This window comes from Vipera berus (assembly GCF_964194415.1).
Source record: "Vipera berus genome assembly, chromosome: 12".
Lineage (NCBI taxonomy): Eukaryota > Metazoa > Chordata > Lepidosauria > Squamata > Viperidae > Vipera > Vipera berus.
The window spans coordinates 18,335,170-18,357,315 of NC_138215.1; the positions used below are offsets into that span (position 1 = coordinate 18,335,170).

The following is a 22,146-nucleotide window of genomic DNA, read 5'->3' on the forward strand; positions in this document are numbered from 1 at the left end:
ACTGGGAAGACCATAGCCTTGACTATACACACTTTTGTTGATGTCTCTGCTTTTTAGTGTGCTGTCTAGATTTGCCATGGCTTTCCTCCCAAGGAGCAAGCGTCTTTTAATTTCTTGGCTGCAGTCCCCATCTGCGGTGATCTTGGAGCCCAGGAAAATAAAATCTGTACTAGGTACTTTTAGGTTGCTCTAAAGACAGAAGTGGTCTTTTGGGGGAGGGATTTTTTTTCGACTTCCAACCTAGCATTCTACTGTAGGATTTCTCTGTGAATTTCTATCTAAAGATCAACAAAGCCAAACTCAAGCTGAGCTTCAGGGTCTAGACACAATTGGCAGCCCTTTTACCTTATCACTTATACAGAGTAACAGAGTTGAACGGGGCCTTGGAAGTCTTCTAGTCGAACCCCTTGCTCAAGCAGTAGATCCTATAATATTCAGGACAAATGGTTGTCCAGCATATTCATAAAAAACTCCAGTGATGGAGCACCCACAACTTGTGAAGGCAAGCTGCACCAGTGATTAATTGTTCTCAGTGTTAGGAAATTTCTCCTTAGTTCCAGGTTGCTTCTCTCCTTGATGAGTTTCCATCCGTTGTTTCTTGTCCTGCCTTCAGGTGCTTTGGAGAATAGGTGGACCCCCTCTTCTCTGTGACAACCCCTCAAATACTGGAACACTGCTACGATGTCACCCCTAATCACATTATAGCACTCTTCCAAAATTTGAGAGGCTGCCAGAGAGAAGAGGGGGTCCACCTATTCTCCAAAGGCTGGAGAATATGATTAACTGGGATTCAAACCAAGCAACTTCTCTGGTGACTTCATTGCTAACTAGGTGTGGGGGGGAAATAAAATGAGAATATAAAAACTACAGGGGATTTTGTAGAGAGGACGGTTACGTTACATCCTGTAATTAGCTTGGGCTATTGGACACTAGTAGGGACGCGGCGGCTCAGTGGGTTAGGACGCTGAGCTTGTCAATCAGAAGGTCGGCAGTTTGGTGGGTCAAATCCCGAGTGCCATGTAACAGAGTGAGCGCCTGTTACTCATCCCAGCTTCTGCCAACCTAGCAGTTCGAAAGCACGTAAAAAATGCAAGTAGAAAAATAGGGACCACTACGGTGGGAAGGTAACAGCGTTCCGTGCGCCTTTGGCATCTAGGCCACATGACCACGGAGACGTTCTCGGACAAGCGCTGGCTCTTCGGCTTTGAAATGGAGATGAGCACCGGCCCCTAGAGTCGGAAACAACTAGCACGCATGTGTGGGGGAACCTTTACCTTTACCTTATGTGAAATTTAAAAAAAATTTCTAATAAATCAGCAAAGGTCACTTTATGTCAAAAGTAAGTATGAGTCAGCTGTGATATCTACATGACATAAAAACATGAGAACTACTCATTACCAGGGAACAAATTATCTTCAAATGTGGTCATTGCAAGTCAGAATGTTCTGCTCGCTATCCAGATATTTAAGGACCGCAGTCTTCTGACTCTCTTTTGGAACGCTGAGTTCTTTCTTTGCCTCCTGCAAACTCTTCAAGCAAGTTTGTCTGTTGGTAAACGTGATCTTTGGTACCAATTTTGATTCCTTTGAGATGCCCCAGGGAAATGAGGTTTTCTCATTGTTTTTCTTAAGTAGAACATTACAGAGACAGGCTAGCTCCATGAACCCAAAACAGGGATGTCCCAAGGACGGCCAAACTTCGTAGGGCCGATGTTTTCTTGTGAATGAGTTTGGTTTGTGAACATATTGCTCTTCGGAAGAAGAAAAAGCAATGCTTTTTCCAAATTGTTGTCCCCCAACCTGGGGGAAAAGTTTGAAGCTTTTGCCTAAAAGTTGTATGAGCTTATGAGGTTTGGGGCCTGATTCACCTGAAAGGCATGATGTTGTTACCTAGTTGGGTCATGAGACATCTGCAAGAAAACAACCAAGTTCAGAGACCACCCCGTTATCACGACACTACCACGATACCCAGCCGAGACATTGTTCTTCAGAATTACTTAATCCCTACTGACGGGAGTTACCAAGATTATGAGTTTTTAAGGGTGTTCCTACCCTTCTTTGAAACTCACATTGCCCAAAGGTTCATAAAGTGGTAGGGATATTGTGTGTATGTGACTCTTCCCTTACAAGGCAGGACAGGGAGAAGCTGGCTTAAGATCATCCACAATATTTTTCAGTTGAACATTGAGTTATTGGTGCATCGCAAGCTCTCATCTCTGTCTGTCTGTCTGTCTGTTTCTCATGTATCTCTATCTATCTATCTATCTATCTATCTATCTATCTATCTATCTATCTATCATCTATCCATCCATCCATCCATCCATCCATCCATCCATCCATCCATCCATCCATCCATCCATCCATCCATCCATCTATCTATCTATCTATCTATCTATCTATCTATCTATCTATCTATCTATCTATCTATCTATCTATCTATCTATCTATCTATCTATCTATCTATCTATCTACCTATCGTATCTATCTATCTATCTACCTATCGTATCTATCTCATCTCTCTCTCTCTCTCATCTCTCTTTATCGTATCTATATCATTGGACTGGAGAGAAAAAAACAAAAACAAAACCTCAACCTTAACAAAAGCTCTAAAGGTAACAAGTCTCCTTGTGATGTATGCTTGTGTTTGTGTGTGCGCGAAGCTGTGTTTATATGTTTTGAAAAACGCAATGAGCAGATAGGCTAGGATTTCAGAACGGGTCTGATTGGACAACCTTCATCCTTGAACAAGCCATTCCTTGGCTATAAAACTTGTGAGTTTTGGAGGCCTCCTATCATTTTCAAGGATTTTTTTTTTGCCTCCAGGCTGCTTCTGACTCCCCTCCCTATTTCCCCCCCCTCCTCTTTTGCTGTGGCAATGCTGCTCAGGCCCCATCCTTTCATTCCTGCTTTGGGCATCTCCAATCCTTTACGGGCCCTATTCTGCCCTGAAGATGCATCTAGTCCTGGCCTTCTCCAACTCCATACAGCTTCCAGAGAGGTACCTTTGGCTCCAGCCCGGGAAAACGCACTGAAGCCATTCAGCGATTTGCCAGGAAACTGGAAATCCAGTTGGTTTAATCTCTATCAATTCTGGAAGGACGATGGCTTCCACAACATTCACAACGTTATGGTGGACAGGTTTAAGACCTTCGGTCCTATTTACAGGTAAGGTGGTGGTGGTGGTGGGGTCACTTAAATCTGGTGGAATTCTGCCTCCTTTCCCAAACTTTTCCCATTCTTCTTCCTCAAAGTAAAATACTCTCTCCCACTTTGATCAAGACGGTTTTCAGGTTTAATAGACACCGGTTTGTTTTTCCTTTCTGGAACTAAATTACTGGCTAGTTTCCCCCGTGAAAGTTTGCAACAATTCACCTCTTTTTGTCTATCTGGCTCTCTCTTGCTTCAAACACTCCTCTGTTACTGTGGGGTCCTTGGTGCTCTCTGAATTTGGGGGTTTTCTGGCAGATGTTTCTTTGCCCAAACTAGGTAACCCTGTCTGATGCTCCCTAGTTTGGTAATGAAATGTTTGCAAGAAAACTATCCAGCTCAAAGAGCACCGAGGATCCCACAGTTCAATCCGGAGCTACACATATTTTCTTCTATTGATTGCCCTGTTAGTCTTCATCAAAGGATATTGCAATGGGAAATACAGGATTTAAAACTAACGTTATGATTCAGAAAGTCAGGGGATTGTCCTTCCTAATGAACACTCAAGATCTTTGAAAAGTGATCGGTTCCGACAATTTCTTTTAAACATCTCACAGAGTTTTTTTCAACATCTCCTCCTCCTCCTCCTCCTCCTCCTCCTCCTCCTCCTCCTCCCCCCTTTGCTTCTCCTACACTCAATGAATGCCACTCCCTTCTAGCACTGATGATGTTAGCTAGTTAGGTAATGAAACATCAGCAAGAAAATAAGCAAGCTCAGAGAGGAGATCATTTCTTTCCCATTCTTTAACCCAACACTGCTATTATTACTGGAGGAAACTGGGCACCCATGACTGCCTCAAGATTTCAGTTTAAATAACTTCACACCTGTGACACCGTCCAGTCTTTAATGCCCCAAATGAGATGGTGCCATGTCTTCACAGGGAGAAACTGGGCAGCTACGAGAGCATCAACATCATCGATCCCAAGGACGCCGCTATCCTCTTCAAATCTGAAGGACTGTACCCGGAGAGATTTACTGTGCCCCCTTGGATCGCCTATCGGGACTTCCGTAACAAGCCTTGTGGGGTTCTCCTCAAGTAAGAAGCCCCCAAGATGTGGTAGGACGAGCCCAGAGGTTTTGTGATGAGACAATGGCCGCCAAGCCTGAACCCCACACCAGAACCAAGGGGTTGGGATTGGAGATGCTTCAGAAAAAAGAGAAATCTGAAGCTCACGTGAACTTGAGGGTTATTTGGTCATGGGGAGGGGGGGAAGAGTATTTTATTTCTCCATTTCTTCTTCAGCTTGCTTTAGAACAGGGGTCTTCAAACTTGGCCCTTTCATGCCTTGTGGACTTCAACTCCCAGAATTCTGCAGCCGCTGGCTGAGGAATTCTGGGAGTTGAAGTCCACAAGTCATAAAAGGGCCAAGTTTGAAGACCCCTGCTTTAGAATTTCTTGAGAATTTCTTTGGCCACTAATGAGTTCACATGATTGTAGTTGAGGGTTTTGCTATGCTTCCCTTGGCTGCTCAGCTGCCCCTCTCTGAAAAGGGTGCTGGGGAAGGAGTCATAAAAAGTTCCCCCTTGTGATTTAATGCAAATGGGGAGACCGCCCCCCCAAAGGTAAAAAAAGAGCTGAGAAATTGGAGAAATTATGAGCGAAACAACCTTGGGATTACTTATTTTTTCCTACCTTCTAGGAAAGGAGACAGCTGGCGCCAGGATCGCCTAGCCCTGAACAAAGAAGCCATGTCCCTCAAAGTCACGGATAACTTCATACCTCTCCTGAACGAAGTGGGGGAGGATTTTGTCAAGCGGATGGAGATAAAGGTTGGAAGCAGTCCGCAAGATAAATGGACAACTGACCTGACCCACGAGCTTTTCCGGTTTGCCTTGGAATGTGAGTGGAAGGGAAAGAGTTGGATTGGGATGGGTGGAGGGGGCAGCTCAAGAATTAGGCAACCACGTACTTTTTTCTCCTCGACAGACTTCAGTTTGGGCCCTTTTAATTTTAGCTTAGCTCTGTTGGCAGGCCTTGGGGAAGGTGCTTTGCTGGAGCTGCAAAAGAGCCCATTGGCTTACTTTAAGGTTTAGTGGAGTGTGCAAGTCCATACAGTATGTGCAAACTCAGAAAATGCACTAATTCAGTAATCTGGGTCAGAAGGAAGAGAACCACCCACTTCTTGAGGAACAGAAGCATTGATAGAAGGGAATTTGTAGCTCAGGGTTGAACTGTTGGGTGCTTGGCCCCCTCTGAGCTGGGATGTTTTCTTGCAGATGTTTCATTATCCAACTAGGTAACAATATCAGTGGTGATGATGTGATCAAGTTAGGTAATGAACCGTCTGCAAGAAAACAAGCTCAGAGATCAAGGACCCCACAGGAACAGATGTGATGTGCAGCAAATTCATTAGAAGGTCATCTCTGCCCCAGTGGGAGACACGGCCTTGATATCTTCATCCATCTTCTCCATCTCTCTCTTCCCACAGCTGTATGCAATGTCCTCTACGGCACCCGGTTGGGACTTCTTCAGGATTTCATTGACCCTGAGGCACAGAGATTCATTGATGCCATCACCTTGATGTTTAATTCCACTGCACCCATGTTGTACATACCGCCAGAATTTCTACGCAGGATCAATTCCAAATTTTGGCAGGACCACGTCAACGCTTGGGATATCATCTTCATGCATGGTGAGTGACCTGTGATGGTTGTGTGAACCTGTGCACTTCCAACCTTCACCAAGGGACAGGATAGAAAGTTGATAGTCTGGTGAGAACTTGGTGAGGAAGCTTCCACAGTGATGTTCTTGTTTCAATAAAATTGTATTGTATTGCATTTATTTGTACGTCTATCATGATGTCTCTATCTCACCAGCTGACAAATGTATACAGAACATCTACCAAGAGCTCTGCTTCAACCAGAAGTGTGCCAAAGAGTACCGAGGCATTCTCTGTAGTCTTTTGGTACAGAACAAGATGCCAATAGAAGACATCAAAGCCAGCATAACTGAGATGATGGCAGGAGGGGTGGACACGGTAAGGAGAGACCTTGACAGGTTCATGATGTCCCCTTCAAATGGTTTCTTTGATTCTATTCAAGGTTTTTACAAGAGTCTCTGAGGAATCAGTGGTCTTTGCATTCTTCTGCTCATTAAAACCATTCAGAGCATTCCTCTGCTCACTGATGGTTTCTTTAATTCCATATCTCCAGCCACTTCAAACCTCTCTTCCTCTGTCTGAGCTAAATTAAAGAGGTGGCCACTCTACCTCGATAAATTGGTGGACCTAAAACATTAAGAAGGTCCAGAGGTACTCCAGTCCAGTTAGGAACCTGGAATCTTGTACAGGGCTCTCCAAACTGGAGAACTTTAAGACTTGTGGACTTCAACTCCCAGAATTCCCCAGCCAGTCCACAAGTTTGGACAGCCCTGCACCAAGGGAAGCACACACATTTTTGCAGGGGTGGCTGAGAAGGCACACTTAAGAAAACACTCATGGGCTGATGTGATGTATTTTCAGACTTCCATCACCCTCCAGTGGGCTCTGTATGAACTCGCGCGGGCACCACACCTTCAAGAAGAACTGAGATCCGAAATCTCTGCAGCCAGAGCATCGTCCCAGGGAGACGTTGTGAAGATGATGAAGTCAACCCCATTGATCAAAGCAGCCATCAAAGAAACACTAAGGTCAAAAAAAATATTTCCCGTGGTCAACTCCTAATTTCTGAATGTGCTACACAGCTCAACATGGGCTACTTTCAAGACATGTTCATCTCGGAATATGTCCCTGAATTTGTAAACATTTTTCAAGTACATTAGAAGGTATAATTGAAGAGGTTGAGGAATCTGGTCAGGCAATGTGTTGGAAACCATATCCCAAAGGGACACAGGTTGCCTGTTGTTGTTAGCTGCGAAGTCGTGTCCGACCCATCGCGACCCTATGGACAACATTCCTCCAGGCCTTCCTGTCCTCTACCATCTTCTGGAGTCCATTTAAGCTCACGCCTACTGCTTCAGTAACTCCATCCAGCCACCTCATTCTCTGTCGTCCCCTTCTTCTATTGCCCTCGATCTTTCCCAGCATTAGGCTCTTCTCCAGCGAGTCCTTCCTTCTCATTAGGTGGCCAAAGTACTTGAGTTTTAGCTTCAGGATCTGGCCTTCTAAAGAGCAGTCAGGATTGATCTCCTCTAGGACTGACCGGTTTGATCGCCTTGCGGTCCAAGGGACTCGCAGGAGTCTTCTCCAGCACCACAGTTCAAAGGCCTCAATTCTTTGGCGCTCAGCCTTTCTTATGGTCCAACTTTCACTGCCATACATTGCAACTGGGAAGACCATAGCCTTGACTATACGCACTTTTGTTGACAGGGTGATGTCTCTGCTTTTTAGTGTGCTGTCTAGATTTGCCATGGCTTTCCTCCCCAGGAGCAAGCGTCTTTTAATTTCTTGGCTACAGTCCCCATCTGCAGTGATCTTGGAGCCCAGGAAAATAAAATCTGTCACTACCTCCATTTCTTCCCCATCTATTTGCCAGGAATTGAGAGGGCCAGATGCCATGATCTTGGTTTTCTTAATGTTAAGTTTCAACCCAAGTTTTGCACTCTCCTTCTTCACCTGCAACAAGAGGCTCTTTAGTTCTTCTTCACTTTCTGCCATTATAATTGTTGTTTCATGCTATGTTAGATTAGGATGGAAAAAAAAATTTTTAGATGATAAAAGATCTCTCTTCTTCCTCCAATTTCAACCCAGGCTCCATCCAGTTGCAGTGACGTTACAGAGATACACAACTCAAGAGATTGTCCTTCAAAATTACCGTATCCCAACCAATGTGAGTAATCAGCACGCTGATAATGAGGGTGGTGGTGGTTTTTAACAATGTTTCAAATTCTGCCTTGTCTCCAAAGTTCTGAAGTTGAAGACAGTCATTCACTTGATATTGCACAAGGAGCATTCCACACTCTGAAGCAGTGCAACACATTATTCCATACTTATGTGTGTGTGTGTGTGTGTGTGTGTGTGTGTGTGTGTGTGTGTGTGTGTTGGTTTGGGACCATGTTCCCATTGGTGACTTGTATTGTCTTCTAGCATCACCTGACCTATTGTGGTGGTGAGCTTGTCCTCATTAATAGCACGCTGGCCCAAGGATGGTTGAAGACATCTAGAAGTTGCTGGAAGTCATTCTGGCTGATACTGTTTTTAATCTAGATACAAGTCATCAACTCTGATTTATTGGCTTTTCCTTCCCATCTTTTGTTCACAGACATTAGTCCAGGTGGGACTTTATGCCATGTTTCGGGATTCCAGATTTTTCTCCAAACCTCTGCAGTTCAACCCAGAAAGATGGATTAAGACTGAGGACTCCAAATATTTCAGAGGACTAAGTTTCGGCTTTGGGCCACGTCAGTGTCTTGGCCGCAGAATTGCCGAGATGGAGATGCAGCTGTTTTTGATCCATGTGAGTCCAGTTTTGCCACCGACTCCTAATGGAAGACAGGCTGGAGAAATATGGAGAGGGTGGGCTGGTCCTCTGTCTTACACATATATGTCTGGGAAAGTCCTCAGCTACCATTTTAGAAGATTGAATAAGAATCATGACTTGGCAGATCAGGGCCAAATCAGGTGATGATAGAAGAGAATATTTCTTTAGCTCAGGATGGAACTGTGGGGTCCTTGGTGCTCTCTGAGCTTGGTTGTTTTCTTGCAGATATTTTATTACCCAACTAGGTAACATCTTCTAGGTAACATCATCAATGCACTGATGATATTATCTAGTTGTGTCATGAAATGTCTTGAAGAAAACAACCAAGCTCAGAGAGCATCAAGGACCCCACAGCATTCCTCCTCTTCCTCCCCTCACTTCTTTCTAGCACTGATGATGTTACCTACTTAGGTCATGAAACCTCTACAAAAAAACAACCAGGCTCAAGAACTCAGGTGACACTGGCCAATCCTTGCTATGTAGGGATGTATGACTTCCTCTTGTTTTTTCCCCCTTCCTCAGATGCTGGAAAAATTCAAGGTCGAAATAAAGAGAGGCGTGGAGGTGGGTACCACTTTTGGCCTTATCCTGATTCCAGAGAAACCAATCTATCTGACGCTACGGCCTCATCAATCCCATTAATGAACTGGGTGAAATTCTCCACAAGCATCTGTTGTCTCTTTCAAAACACTCGGAGAAAGGATGGCGTTGCCTGCCCAGCTCTTAGGATCACAGTCCAATGGTGTTCTCGATGTCCGATGTTTACTAAAAATATAGAAATCAAACAAAGGTTGGAGTGCAGAAGAATGTTCTGGCTTTTGGTCTCATTTTTTACTCATATAAATACAGTTGAGATAAGAAAAAAGAAGGCTCTTCTGTCCAGATCTTCCTGTACACAGAGCACTCTACCAGGCTTAATATTACTAGGTTTAAGAAGATCCCTTCTCATTGGATGGAAGTAGCTTCTAGCTGGACTGATGTTCCATCTCATCCATCTTTATGTTTTCCATAATGTCCAACCAGATTCCCTCTGGGAAGATTTCAAAGAAGATATGACATTTATAAGTTCTCTCAACTCTTGATTTCTCCTCTTGGCCAATGGTAGAAGGCTACTTCTGAAGACAGAGGCTACATCTTCTGGTTGACCTCTTCTCTGTCCATTTCTCTAGTCCTTTATTAATGATAGCTCTGTCACGGCCATTACAACCTTCCGAGTGATTATATGTGAATTATGTGTGCTGGATGAAATAAAGTACTTTTCCTCATTCCAAGTCTTCTGATGAACCACCGCATTGGACGCCTCTAGCAGATGAGGAGAACTATTCTTTTCCTGAAAGACAGCCCATCCTGAAAACCTAGGCCAACGGAGGAAATAATGGAGGAGTCCTAGTTTTAAAGTAACCACAGTTAGATGGCCAGACCTTCTCTGCAATTTCCAACCAGGATTTTTCTTATGCTCAGCTAAAATTTGAAATTGAGCATTCTATAGCCAAGTCAGAAAACTAAGGTCATAATAATAGTCAGTGAAAGATGACTGCTACGGACTCACTTTTCGAAACAGAACCATTGACCTAAGGGTTGGCTAAGCATGCAGATAAATGAGAACAGAAGTAGGGGGAAAAAATCAGCTCGTATGACACCCAGAATCTCTAGCTTTGTGGTACATGAATAGAATCCTGGAAGTCTGAAAGGGTATCTCGTTCCCTCACCCCTTTAATAGTCCAAAATATTAGGGAGGGTCCCTTGTGAGAGGATATACACAGTCACTTTCCTGCAGTAGAATCAGCTGATCTCGTCCGCTCTTCCTCCTCTTTCCCAAGGCACATCTTCACCTGCCATTAGCAAACTCAAAAGGCTGAGACGCTTTAGATGCCGTACAAAATTTACAGAACAGGCACCAAGACTATAAGGTAGTTTTACAGAGAAGTCTGTATTCAGCTCATCTCTCCAGGAAAGAGGTATATAACGGTATATATTTCACAATAGAGATTTTGTTCTGCTGCAGCAGGTAGAATTCCAGAGTTTCTTCCCAGACTTACGTCAAAGGCGGTGGGTTCCAATGGCTCTTGAGTTGTGTTAATTTAATGCGGTTTCTAGGAAGGATGGGAGAAGCGGCGTCAGAACGCAATTCACTGTTGCCTCGTCCTTCCCCTCTGGGGACCAGTGGACCCAACCCAAACATCCTATGTCATTGGGCAGGGGTCTTCAAACATGGCCTTTTTATGACTTGTGGGCTTCAACTCCCAGAATTGAAGTCCACGTGTCATAAAAGGGCCACGTTTGAAGACCCCCCGTCATTGGGTGTGGACAGCCTTTGACCCAAGTCTAACTTCATGGCAATGTAGTGAAAGCAGGCTGAGCTGAGGACATGCTGACTCTATACAACCACCAAAAACGTGGTTGCAGGGAAGGTTTTTTTCCCCACTGAGGAGATTCCCACTCATTGGCTGAGGTTCAAGACACACAGGATTGGCTATATCGCAACAAACCAGTTCTGATGGTAGGAAAATGCCAGCCTTTTTCTCCTTCTCAGGAATAGCAATATTGCAACTACTCCAGCGTGGCCTATAACTTTTCCCCCAGAAAGGCTGTGGAGTAGGGGGTCTTCAAACTTGGCCCTTTTATGATTTGTGGACATCAACTCCCAGAATTCCTCAGCCAGCGTGCCTGGCTGAGGAATTCTGGGAGTTGAAGTCCACAAGTCATAAAAGGGCCAAGTTTGAAGACCCCCTGCTGTGGAAGGTCCCTCTCTGCCTGGTAGCCCCTCAGACTGATTGTGTTTGACAAGAACGGTAATTTTCCATAATCAATGGAAGAGAAAAGAGCAAACATCAGTTGTGGGAAAATTGGGAATCCCTGTTTGAAACTAGATATGGTTTTATTTTGAGAAGTTGGAAAGACAGGGACTGTTAAAAAATACTTCCTCTTAGTAGAACAAGGTGGTAGGGTTCAATGAGGTTAATTTTTTAAAACAACCCCCCCCCCCCAGCAAAGAAAGAGCAATGTGATTCAGAGAAACCTCAGACACAAAACAAGAGTGGTTTGGGGTATTCATTTCCACAAATAACCTTTATGAACACAGAGATTAATCACTTATCTTTCTCCTCTGATTTTTTTTAAAAGAATACACGACAATATTCTTTGCTCAGGTTTTGTCCCGATTCTTCCATCTTTGGAAGATTGGTCTACAAGGCATTCCTGTAAGGACCAATGTGGCCTCCTCCCCCACCCCCCACCCAAAGCTCTGCAATCTTGGCTTACAACTGTGGCTAAGAATTAACACTGACCTCTAAGGAGATTCAGCCCTTTCACTAACTACTTTTGTATGACGCTCCCTGATTTTTTGTACTTCTCTTCATCTGCTCTCCTTTCCTTCTCGTCCTGTGGATAAAGGGGAGACTTGTGAAAGGGTAAAGAACAAAGGTTCTCCTTCAGATCAAAAGCTGGTCTCCATTTCCAAATTCTTTCTTACAAATTCTGTCCTAACCCTGAAGAATAGATGTTTGGAGGTTGTGCTACTTATGCAACATATGACGAACTGTTGAAGGAACTGGCTATGTCCAATCTAGTGAAAAGGACTGGGGGTAACATGATAGCAGTGGCCCAATATTTGAGGGGCTGCCACAAAGAAGAGGTGTGTGTGTGGGGGGTGTCAACCTATTCTCCAAAGCACCAGAAGGCAAGACGAGAAACAATGGATGGAAACTAGTAGTCAAGGAGAGAAGCAACTTAGAACTAAGGAGAAATTTCCTGACAGAACAGTTAACCAGTGGAAAGGCTTGCCTTCAAAAGTTGTGGGTGCTCCATCATCACTGGAGGTTTTAAGAAGAGACTGGACAGCCACTTGTCTGGATTGGTACAGGGCAGTGATGGCGAACCTTTTAGAGACTGAGTGCCCAAACTGCAACCCAAAACCACTTATGTATCCTCGGGTGCTGGGTGGGCGTGGCCCATTGGGTGGGCGTGGCCCATTGGGTGGGCGTGGCTGTGGTGATAACAGCAGACTGGATGGGACTAAAAAGTTCAATCAATCAATTCCAACTTTGCGAGATCCTTTTTTTCCCCCGCGAGAAGTTGAAATTGATTGATTGATTGAATCATAGGTTCGCCACCACGGACTTAGGGTTAGGGTTAGGTCACCATGAACCCAAAGAGCAAAATGGACATTTGCCAACAAATTTGGAGTGCTTTTGTATGGTTAGGAGGGCACTGACTTTTCTAGGCTGCCCTATGTTTCCTGGTAAAATACATGGGAACATCCCATTGGAGGAAAATCCCACTTAGGGTCTCCTGCTTGAGCAGGGGTTGAACTAGAAGACCTCCAAGGTCCCTTCCAATTCTGTTATTCTGTTATTCTGCTGCAGTGATGGACACTGTCCCATCCCTAATGCTGGAGGAAGGTTCAGCTCCCTGTTTGGTTGACTTCAATGTGAAACCATGTTTCATCTAAAAAAGCAAACCATCTTGGATGGTTCTAGACATGGGTACCAGCACTGAAGCCACCTAGAAGTTTTATCTGGCCTTCCCTCCTGGTCTGTTTTCTGTTGTTTGTGTCCACTCCTCACCGGAAAAATATCATGAATTACGAACGAGGACGGCGATCGGTCAAACCCAAGGTCGTTTTCAAGCTGACGAGTGTTGTAATTCTGCTTGTCTCGTCCCCAGTTCTTGGCAGAGTCCACCAGCTGTACCAAAGAAGAGAAATGCTTACAGGCTTAGAGCCTCAATTATGACATACAGCAGATGCTTTAGCATTTGATGGTTGACCACCAGGAGTACGTTAAGGAGCTGGACAAGGAATTGAGAGATGGTAAGATCTGGCCTTCTCTCATCTCTTCACAGCACAACCCACTGCACAAATTGTTATCGGGGGTAAGGGGAAATAGGAGGAATAGGATTATGAACGTTGCTGGTAAGCTGTCCAAATAAAGGCAGGATATAAATCGAATTAACAAATAAACTATCATCAGCATTGGCCAAATGCCCAAACTTAGAAGAACTCATTTTTGAATTTGCCTCCGAGCTTTGCCAGGCAGAATTTAGCTATGAGCCATAAACTGAAGACACTAAGAGTTAGCACCAGTTATACATCAATGGTCTGTTTCAGCACTGCTCCATGTCAGCAACTTTAACATGGGTGGACTCCCAGAATTCCCTAGTCAGCAAAGGCTTCTAGGAATTGAAGTCCCCGCAATCCTAAAGTTGCTGATGTTGAGAAACGCTGCTCTGTCTGAGCACATATGAAGAGGGGTTGGATTTCATTCTGGATTCCAAGGAACATCTGGGGAGGGATCATCCCAAAACTTCGTGCCAGCGAGATGACAATTACCTGGTGTTCCAAGGCAAGGATGCGTGCTTCAGCCTTCTCCAGTTTTGAAATCAACGAGAGCTTTTCTGAGCTGGATGAAAATGTGTCCTGGGGGAACATCAATAAGGGTCTGTTGTTCACAGATGGAGGAGAAAGTCAAGAAATACAAATAAAGACTAGTGTGGTTTGGGGTTACAAAGGGCTCGTCTATTCGGTTAAAGGAATCAGCTGGTGGGGAAAGTATGCACTGGAGACCAGAAGTTCTGGGTGCTCCAACATTGGAGGTTTTAAAGAAAAGATTGGACAACAATTTGTCTGGAATGGTAGAGGGTCTCCTGCTTGAGGGAGGAAGGTGGGCTAGAAGACCTCCAAGGTCCCTTCCAGCCTTGTTCTGTTATTCTGTATGACTGCCTTTTGGATCAGACCCATCAGGGGCACCATCAAATGAACACAGGCAGTTGATACATGGGACAGTTAGGGACATAGGTCAGCAGTTTGGCGGGTCGAATCCCGAGTGCCGCATAACAGAGTGAGCGCCTGTTACTCGTCCCAGCTTCTGCCTACCTAGCAGTTCGAAAGCATGTAAAAATGCAAGTAGAAAAATAGGGACCGCTACGGTGGGAAGGTAACAGCGTTCCGTGCGCCTTTGGCATCTAGTCATGCCGGCCACATGACCACGGAGACGTCCTCGGACAAGCGCTGGTTCTTTGGCTTTGAAATGGAGATGAGCACCGGCCCCTAGAGTCGGAAACAACTAGCATGCATGTGCGGGGGAACCTTTACCTTTTTTTTTACATGTAGACAGACAGAAGTGGGAGAAGGAAGAAATAGAAGATACTTCTCAGGTGATACATAGAGATGACAAACCAGATAAAGAGATGGATGGAAGGAAGGAAGGATGGATGGATGGATGGATTAATGGAAGGAAGGATGTATGGATATACTTATAAATAGGTACAAAAAGTAAAGAGAAGAGAGGAAAGGAGAGGAAAGAGAGAAATGGTTATTGAGTCTTACTGGTAATGCTTGCTGTTGCAATATGATGGGTGAACGAAAAGTATTCCCCAGTTCATCCCGTAGCCTCATGTTCTCCATCAATAGGGTGGAGTAGACATCTTTGGAGCTATTGTCACCTGAGAACAGGTCAGGTATGGGATGATCAACAACAACAACAACAACAACAAAAAGAGACAGAAGGAAAGAGCTTCGTGAGTACCAAGAATCTCTTCTCTACTTGGGAGCAGAAATACTCAACCATCTCGTTCAGGATGGCAGCCAAATCTCCTGGGAAGGAATAACAGAAGATCTGCTGTACTTGTGGCTTACTTACCTGCCGTTTTGGTTAACTCTCCAAATGAGGCTTCTTTGATCCGTTCCTTCATCTTCCCTTCCAGCATCCTCTCCATCCTCTCGATTACCTTTTGTGGAAACGGATGAGCATGACTGTCCAGGAAAAGGCCCCTTCCCCACACCTTGAAGGTACCAGAGAGTAGCCCTACACCTTTTCCTGCTGTCTGACGGCATCTTCAAGAGTTTGCATCCTGGCGATCTTGGCTTGATATTTTCGAAGCACTATCTGCTGTTGTTGGTGAGCTTTCTGCAACATCACCAGGTCTTTTTCTCGGTCATTTTTCTGCAGGAAGAAAAAAATAAAGTGAGAGGAGAGAAATTCCTCAGTCTGGGAGAGCCAGAACTAATTCAGCAGCCTAGGCTGGGGGCAAAAATGATCAATAAACGAAGACTTTGTTGTCCTGTCAAGCAGTTGAGAAGGCCAGAGCAATAAAAGATGCAGCCAAAGGGAATCAATCCCAAGAACACTTTACCCGAATCAATTCGTTTTGCAGTCTTTGTATCCGATCCTTCATCCGGGCCATCTCGCGAGCCCCAGAAGATAATTTTTGCTTGAGGACCACTGAGAACAACAACAACAACAACAACAAAGGCAAAAACTCCAATGAAGGTAGTCAGAATTCTTCTCCCAACCCAATGATGGAAGTCATAGGATGACATGTGGCAATCTTGCCATTTAGGTATCCAACGTTAACTTTTTGCAAGGAGACCTCCTTGGCCTGGATGGATGTGAGACACATTTTCAAAGAAAATGAAGACTTCTGGGTTGCTCTGGTTCCTTTCCTTTTAAGTAGACCCTCTCCCTCCCTCCCCCCCCCGCCATTTTCTGAATGGGCCGAAAAGGAGGAGACAATTCTCTTACATATTCTGTCGACTATTTCTGCCTTGGTCATAACATCCAGATCAATGTCCTGGAGAAGAGCGCGGCCAATATCTTCATGCAAGGCAAGGTTGCGTCTCAACGCACTGTTTTCCCTCTCCAGCGTGGAAATATGTTGGCGCAAAGACACAATGTCATCCGCCATTTTTTTTAGGGCTGTGCGGTAATTGTCTATTTCCTAAGGAAGAAAGGAAAGTAGGAAGTAAGATGGAGGAGGAAAGAAGGAAAGAAGGAAGGAAGGAAGGAAGGAAGGAAGGAAGGAAGGAAGGAAGGAAGGAAGGAAGGAAGGAAGGAAGATGGAGAGAGAGGAAGGGAAGAAGGAAAGAAGAAAAGGAAGAAAGGAAGGAAGGAGAGAGAGGAAAAAATGGGAGGGAGGAAGGAAAGAAGGAGGGAAGGAAAGAAGGGGAGAGAAGAAGGAAGGAAGATGGAGAAAGGGAGGAAGGAAGAAAATAGAGGGACAAATTAACAGCATGAACAAAAGGGGAAAAAAGTGCCATCTAATTAACTCTTGATAGCAATATGAAATTAATTTAATCCTTAACCTTGTGTTTAAATCCAGACTAGATAGCATAGTGCTTCCTCAGTGCTAAGGGTATAAAAATGCAAACTCGGCTTCTGAGCGCAGATTCATTTCTCACTGGAAATTCGCTGTTGCCTAGAATTAGTCTGCAATGGCGTTTTTGTGGTGGGGTTTTCTGGGAAGGAGGCATCACATGAAAAGAACGCTGCGAACATTCAGCTTGCTGCGGTTGCTGAATGAGAGCCTCTAAAAATTGCCTTGAGCTGAACATCAAGTCAACCAACATCCTTCGATTTTTTGACTCTTTGGCTGATGCGACAGCCTTGTAGAAGAACAGCTGTGAGGCCGGGGAGACCTCTCCTTGGACCAGGCTGGTGACCTTCTCCGATCTCAACCTCGCCCGAGCCTTCAACAGGACGTCAAGAGATAAGGCTGGTTTATTTGTTTAAAGACCAAGGAGATTGATTTCAAGGAATTTATGGGCGTGATGCCTCATTTCCTGCTCTTTCGGACACAGGATGAGCCATGGGGGATGGTTGGGTTCAGTGTCACCCCGTCAAGCTGGCACAAGGCTTGGGCATCCCAGCAATCTTCCTGGGTGTCTTCCAGAGAGAAACTGACGCATGTACAGAATGCTGCTGATGTTGGCACAGCCTTGTCCCCGACTGGCTGTCAAGAGATGTATGTCATGGATCCACCTTTTTTCCCCCTTCTTTCTCTTCATTTTTTGGCCCAGGACCACGTGGTTCTGCTGAACAGTCACCATCAGCTGGGAAGATGAGAAACAGACAAGGACACCCCAATGTTTGCAAGGCTTGGAGGAAGGTTAAGCAGCTTGACGGAGGCCTCAACTAGTGGATTTTGAAATGGCTCAAATATAGAAGCTATCGAAATTCCTTTCACCCCAGAGGAGAAAATTAGAGTCAAATGTGCAATTTGCTACTGAAATACTCCTTATGGAACAATTGTTTGAAGACCTCTCTTCTTTCATGCCCTTCTTTTCAGTCTGAGTAAAGAACTCAGAGTACTGTCTTATGTGTAAGCACTGTATATTTATCCATGTTTTTCTGGCTGCAGTATTATTCTCATCTTCTCTACGACCCTTTCTTATTGGTATTATTATTATTATTATTATTACTCTATTGTTTTGCATACAGAGAGCTTCTGCATCCAAGACCAATTCCTTGTGTGTCTAATTACCCTTGGCGAAATAAAGCATTCTCTTCTCTTCTTCCCTTCCCTTCCCTACTCTACTCTTTTCTTTTCTTTTCTTATTCTACAATCTGTTCTCTTCTCTTCTCTTCTCTTCTCTTCTCTTCTCTTCTCTTCTCTTCTCTTCTCTTCTCTTCTCTTCCCTTCCCTTCCCTTCCCTTCCCTTCCCTTCCCTTCCCTTCCCTACTCTTCCTTTTACTGTTCTGTTCTGTTCTATTCTATTCTATTCTATTCTATTCTATTCTATTCTATTCTATTCTATTCTATTCTATTCTATTCTATTCTATTCTATTCTATTCTATTCTATTCTATTCTATTCTATTCTATTCTATTCTATTCCTATTCCTATTCCTACTTCTATTCTGTTCTGTTCTGTTCTGTTCTGTTCTGTTCTATTCTATTCTCAGTTTTGATTTCACAGTTGTGGACATCATCTTGTTGTTTTGAGCACATTTTGTGGACAACCCTGACAATAAACAAAGCCGATCATATCTACTCCAGCCAAGAGCGGTTCGGTTGAATTCTTCTCTTCTCTTTTGGCTTTTCCACTCTTTCTTTCTTACTTTCCTTCACAGCCTTTTTACTTAACTGAGTCAAACTTGCTTTTCTGTGCTTTCAGATCTTTTGTGTGTGTGTGTGTGTGTGTGTGTGTGTGTGTGTGTGTGTGATCCAACACTGGAGGTTTTCAAGAAAAGACTGGGCAACCATTGGTCTGAAATGGTACAGGGTTTCTACTTGAGCAGGAGGATGGGCTAGATGGCCTCCAAGGTCCCTTCCAACTCTTGTTATTCTGGTTTTGTTTTAACCAACCTGCTAAGTTACTTTCTTGCTGCAGAGGGCAGCATTTTATATCTCATTCCAATTTTTTTAAAAAAATCTTTCAAGTGGTTCTCTGATAGTTTTGCAAATGCCAAGGGCGAGACATACAGCAGGATTAGAACCGGGCTATTAATCAGCTTGGCAGTTCCTTCAAGTCAGAGGGGAAGGATTAGTTTTGTCAAGCATTTTGCTTTTCTCCTCCTCCTTCCTGAAAAGCGCTCTGTAGCTTGCTTGTGGCAGCTGTGAAAAAGGGGTAGACGTTTTTGATGGATTGTAAAATCGAGGGAAGTCCATTTGTTATGCTGATCAACTTCTCAAAAGCACAAAAAAAACAACCCAAAGATTAAAAAGGATGGAAGGAAGAGCAAAATATTGTAATACATTAAATATTAATGATTGATGAATTATTATTATTATTTCTAATTATATTTGCCTTACCAGATCTTGGATCTCTTCAATGACTGGTCTGAAAAATTAGCAAAACAATTTAATTTAGTTTTTTTCTTTTTCTTTTCTTGATCACATGTTTATTTTGATCTGTCTCTTTAGCAGCTTGCAAAGCAGAAGGGGGGGGGAAGCTGCATAAAGTTCCTTATTTCTATACCATTCCTGCTAATGCATACACATTAATCAGTCAATTAAGTATTGTTGCATTCCGTAGCATACGTTTTTGGCGAGCAATTTTCGACATGTATGCGTGGCGCCTGGCGCACCTGGTATAGTTTTGTGCAATGTAAAACTGTAAATGCAGTACAGGCGGTCCTTGGCTTACGACCAGAAGGGAGCCCAAAACATCTGCTGCTAAGTGGCATGTTTGTTCATTGAATTTTGCCCCATTGTATGACCTTTCTTGCCGTAATTGTTAAGCGAATCACTGCAGTTGTTAAGTTAGTAACACAGTTGTTAAGCATATCTGCTACTGTTCTGCAAGGCCCATGGGCTAAGACAGGACCTACCGGTTGTCATTCCCAGGCAGGATCTTGGCTACAGCATCAGGTAATGGAAACCTCTGGTTTTGCATCTGTGAAACAAGAAGCAGATGGTCGCTCTCAAAATGTAGAAATTAAGGGATGAAGGGAGGGAGGAAGAATGAGGGAGGGAGATGAAGAGAAAGAGAAAGGAAAAATGAGAGGGAGGGAGGGAGGAGGAAGGAAAAATGAGGGAGGGAGGGAAAGAGAAAGAAAGGAAAAATGAGAGAGGGAGGGAGGGAAGAAGGAAGGAAGAATGAGGGAGGGAGAGAAAGAGAAAGAAAGAAAAAATAAGAGAGGGAGGAGGAAGGAAAAATGAGGGAGGGAGAGAAAGAGAAAGGAAAAATGAGAGAGGGAGAGAGAGAGAGAGGGAGGGAGGGAGGAAGGAAGGAAGGAAGGAAGGAAGGAAAAATGAGGGAGAGAGAGCAAAAGAAAGGAAAAATGAGAGAGGGAGGGAGGAAGGAAGGGGGGAGGGAGACAGGGGAGACAGGGAGGGAGAGAGGAAGGAAGGAGAGAGAGGAAGGAAGGAAACGTTTGGCCCTTCAATTGCGTAATTCCCTATCATTCAACAGACTTCTTTGTGTGAACAGGTCTGCCTTCTGCTGCATAGGGGTGGGGGGGGGGGAAATACCTACGTGCCCCCTGAGAGCTGAGGAATCCTTGGTTACTCACTGTTGAGGAGAACGGCCGGTAGTACAAGGCCATTTGCAGAAGCTAAGCAGCCCAGATCTAGGGAATCCTTCAGGATACTTCTTCCCGCTTTCTCCTGCCTTTGCAAGCGTGACTGATCCAGCTTCCGTCCCGGTTGCCAGGTGCCTGTCATTTCCGAATGACCACACCCAAGGAAACCACAGGCGCTCCAGAAGAACAAAGCAAACAGGTGCGCTGGCATTTCCTCAAGCAGAAATGCCCAGGTAAACGTTGGCATGGACTAATTCCAGGCAGGATGGCTTATTACGACAAGGAAGATCTCTCAGTGCTTAAACTTAAAAGAGGGGATCTGCAGCCTGGCTGGCGGTGAGAAGGGAGGGAGGGAGAAAGGATCTAGCAGGGAGCAGAGTGATCCAGAAGCTTGGATCCGCTTTCAAGGAATCTGCCGTCCTCTCTTTTGCATTCCGGTAACGGCTGTTGCTATAACAGACCCAGCTTCTCTTAGCAACTAGGCTGTAAGCAAAAGACCGCAGAGAGTGACAGGAAAGCAACAGCAGGTGGATGGTGGACTACCAGGTGGTGACAAGAATACAGGAGACCTATCAGTCACGGAAAACACTTTCCCCTTAGCCACGGACAGGAGGGAGACCCCAGAGATGAGACTCCTTCCCCCCCCCCTGCAGCGATTCCCAATTCCACTTGGCAGTTTCCATGGCTCCGATTTGTGCAAGCGTCTTAGCAAAAAAAACCACAACAAACGAATTTGCAAATGAGGCTTTAGCCTTCGTGGGCCACTTCACAAAGAGGCAAGAGTTATAGAGAGAAGGACAGGATCCCAAATATCTTACAGGACACTTGTGAATCTGATCGGAATCGTTGGCTCCACGAATCCATGAAACAGACCAGGGTTTCTCAACCTGGGCAGCTTGAAAATGGGTGGACTTCGATTCCCAGAATTCCCCAGACATCTAGAAAGCTAGATGCTGCTATGGTTTGTACTCACCTCTGTCAGGTCAAAGTAGGAAGACGTACGGTCTGGTTCGATGTAGGACTCCTTAAAAATGAAAAATATCGATTTTCGGTCATTGTTTTCCAAAGACAGACAAGGAGGGAAGGGGAAGCACGTAGTGTATGGTTACTAATAATATTAATAAGCAGAAGATGATGATTAGAAATTGGTCCTGCTTTCCATTTTTTTTTGCTTGACCTTTTTATTAGTTTATAATATAAAATACAAAAATACAAAAGCAAATTATAGGAAAAGCCGGGGTGGGAAAAAGGAAGAGAAAAGTGTAGAAAAGAAGGGAAAAAAGAAAGAAAAGGCTCTGACTTCCAACTCCCTTTGGTGCAGTAGAATAAGATAATAGCATCAAATCTCAGCTTTTTGCTTTTACATAATAGTATAAACTAGCCATTTCTAGGGAGGGAGGGAGGAAAAGGGAGGCAGAGAGGAAGGAAGGAAGGAAGGAAGGAAGGAAGGAAGGAAGGAAGGAAGGAAGGGGAAGGGAAGGGAAGGGAAGGAGAGAGGGGGAGAGGGAGGGAGGAAGGAAGGAGGGAAGGTAGAAGGGAAGGTTTTATAACCAAAGGAAGATTTATTTCCAGGTGAAATATTGCATGGGTGGGCAAAGCTGAGCCGATAGTTAATTACGTCCTACTAGGATCCTCTGAGTAGCTCAGTCTAGGAGAGATGAAGACCAGGCTGTTTTGTTGGTGGGGAACACACACATCTATATTAGCTATACAAGCAAGGCAAACAGGTGCAAAATCCAGATCATGTCCTAACCCTTTGAAGTGGGATTCACATCAAATGCTG

At 44.5% G+C, this 22,146-nt stretch overlaps 2 protein-coding genes across 2 annotated transcripts in view; one reads left to right on the plus strand and one right to left on the minus strand.

Moving 5' to 3' along the window:
- Positions 1 to 3,008: 3,008 nt before the first annotated feature.
- Positions 3,009 to 9,978, plus strand: CYP11A1 (cytochrome P450 family 11 subfamily A member 1). Its single transcript, XM_081337166.1, has 9 exons — positions 3,009 to 3,164; positions 4,088 to 4,243; positions 4,848 to 5,047; positions 5,637 to 5,840; positions 6,025 to 6,185; positions 6,669 to 6,835; positions 7,896 to 7,974; positions 8,407 to 8,601; positions 9,148 to 9,978. Exons 1-9 carry the CDS (start codon positions 3,127 to 3,129, stop codon positions 9,265 to 9,267), a joined length of 1,320 nt encoding a protein of 439 aa, XP_081193292.1. The 5' UTR covers positions 3,009 to 3,126; the 3' UTR covers positions 9,268 to 9,978.
- A 461-nt stretch (positions 9,979 to 10,439) lies between these two features.
- The window catches only part of CCDC33 (coiled-coil domain containing 33), a gene marked incomplete at its 5' end in the record, with an annotated part of 80,529 nt that continues 68,822 nt past the window's right edge, over positions 10,440 to 22,146 (minus strand). The window contains 12 exons of the mRNA XM_081337243.1: positions 10,440 to 10,718; positions 11,913 to 12,006; positions 13,191 to 13,310; positions 13,955 to 14,041; positions 14,951 to 15,066; positions 15,264 to 15,351; positions 15,435 to 15,566; positions 15,757 to 15,845; positions 16,146 to 16,341; positions 19,153 to 19,180; positions 19,671 to 19,735; positions 21,337 to 21,387. Coding sequence (XP_081193369.1) covers positions 11,941 to 12,006; positions 13,191 to 13,310; positions 13,955 to 14,041; positions 14,951 to 15,066; positions 15,264 to 15,351; positions 15,435 to 15,566; positions 15,757 to 15,845; positions 16,146 to 16,341; positions 19,153 to 19,180; positions 19,671 to 19,735; positions 21,337 to 21,387 — 1,038 coding nt within the window. The 3' untranslated portion in view covers positions 10,440 to 10,718; positions 11,913 to 11,940. The remainder of the gene's footprint in view (positions 10,719 to 11,912; positions 12,007 to 13,190; positions 13,311 to 13,954; positions 14,042 to 14,950; positions 15,067 to 15,263; positions 15,352 to 15,434; positions 15,567 to 15,756; positions 15,846 to 16,145; positions 16,342 to 19,152; positions 19,181 to 19,670; positions 19,736 to 21,336; positions 21,388 to 22,146) is intronic.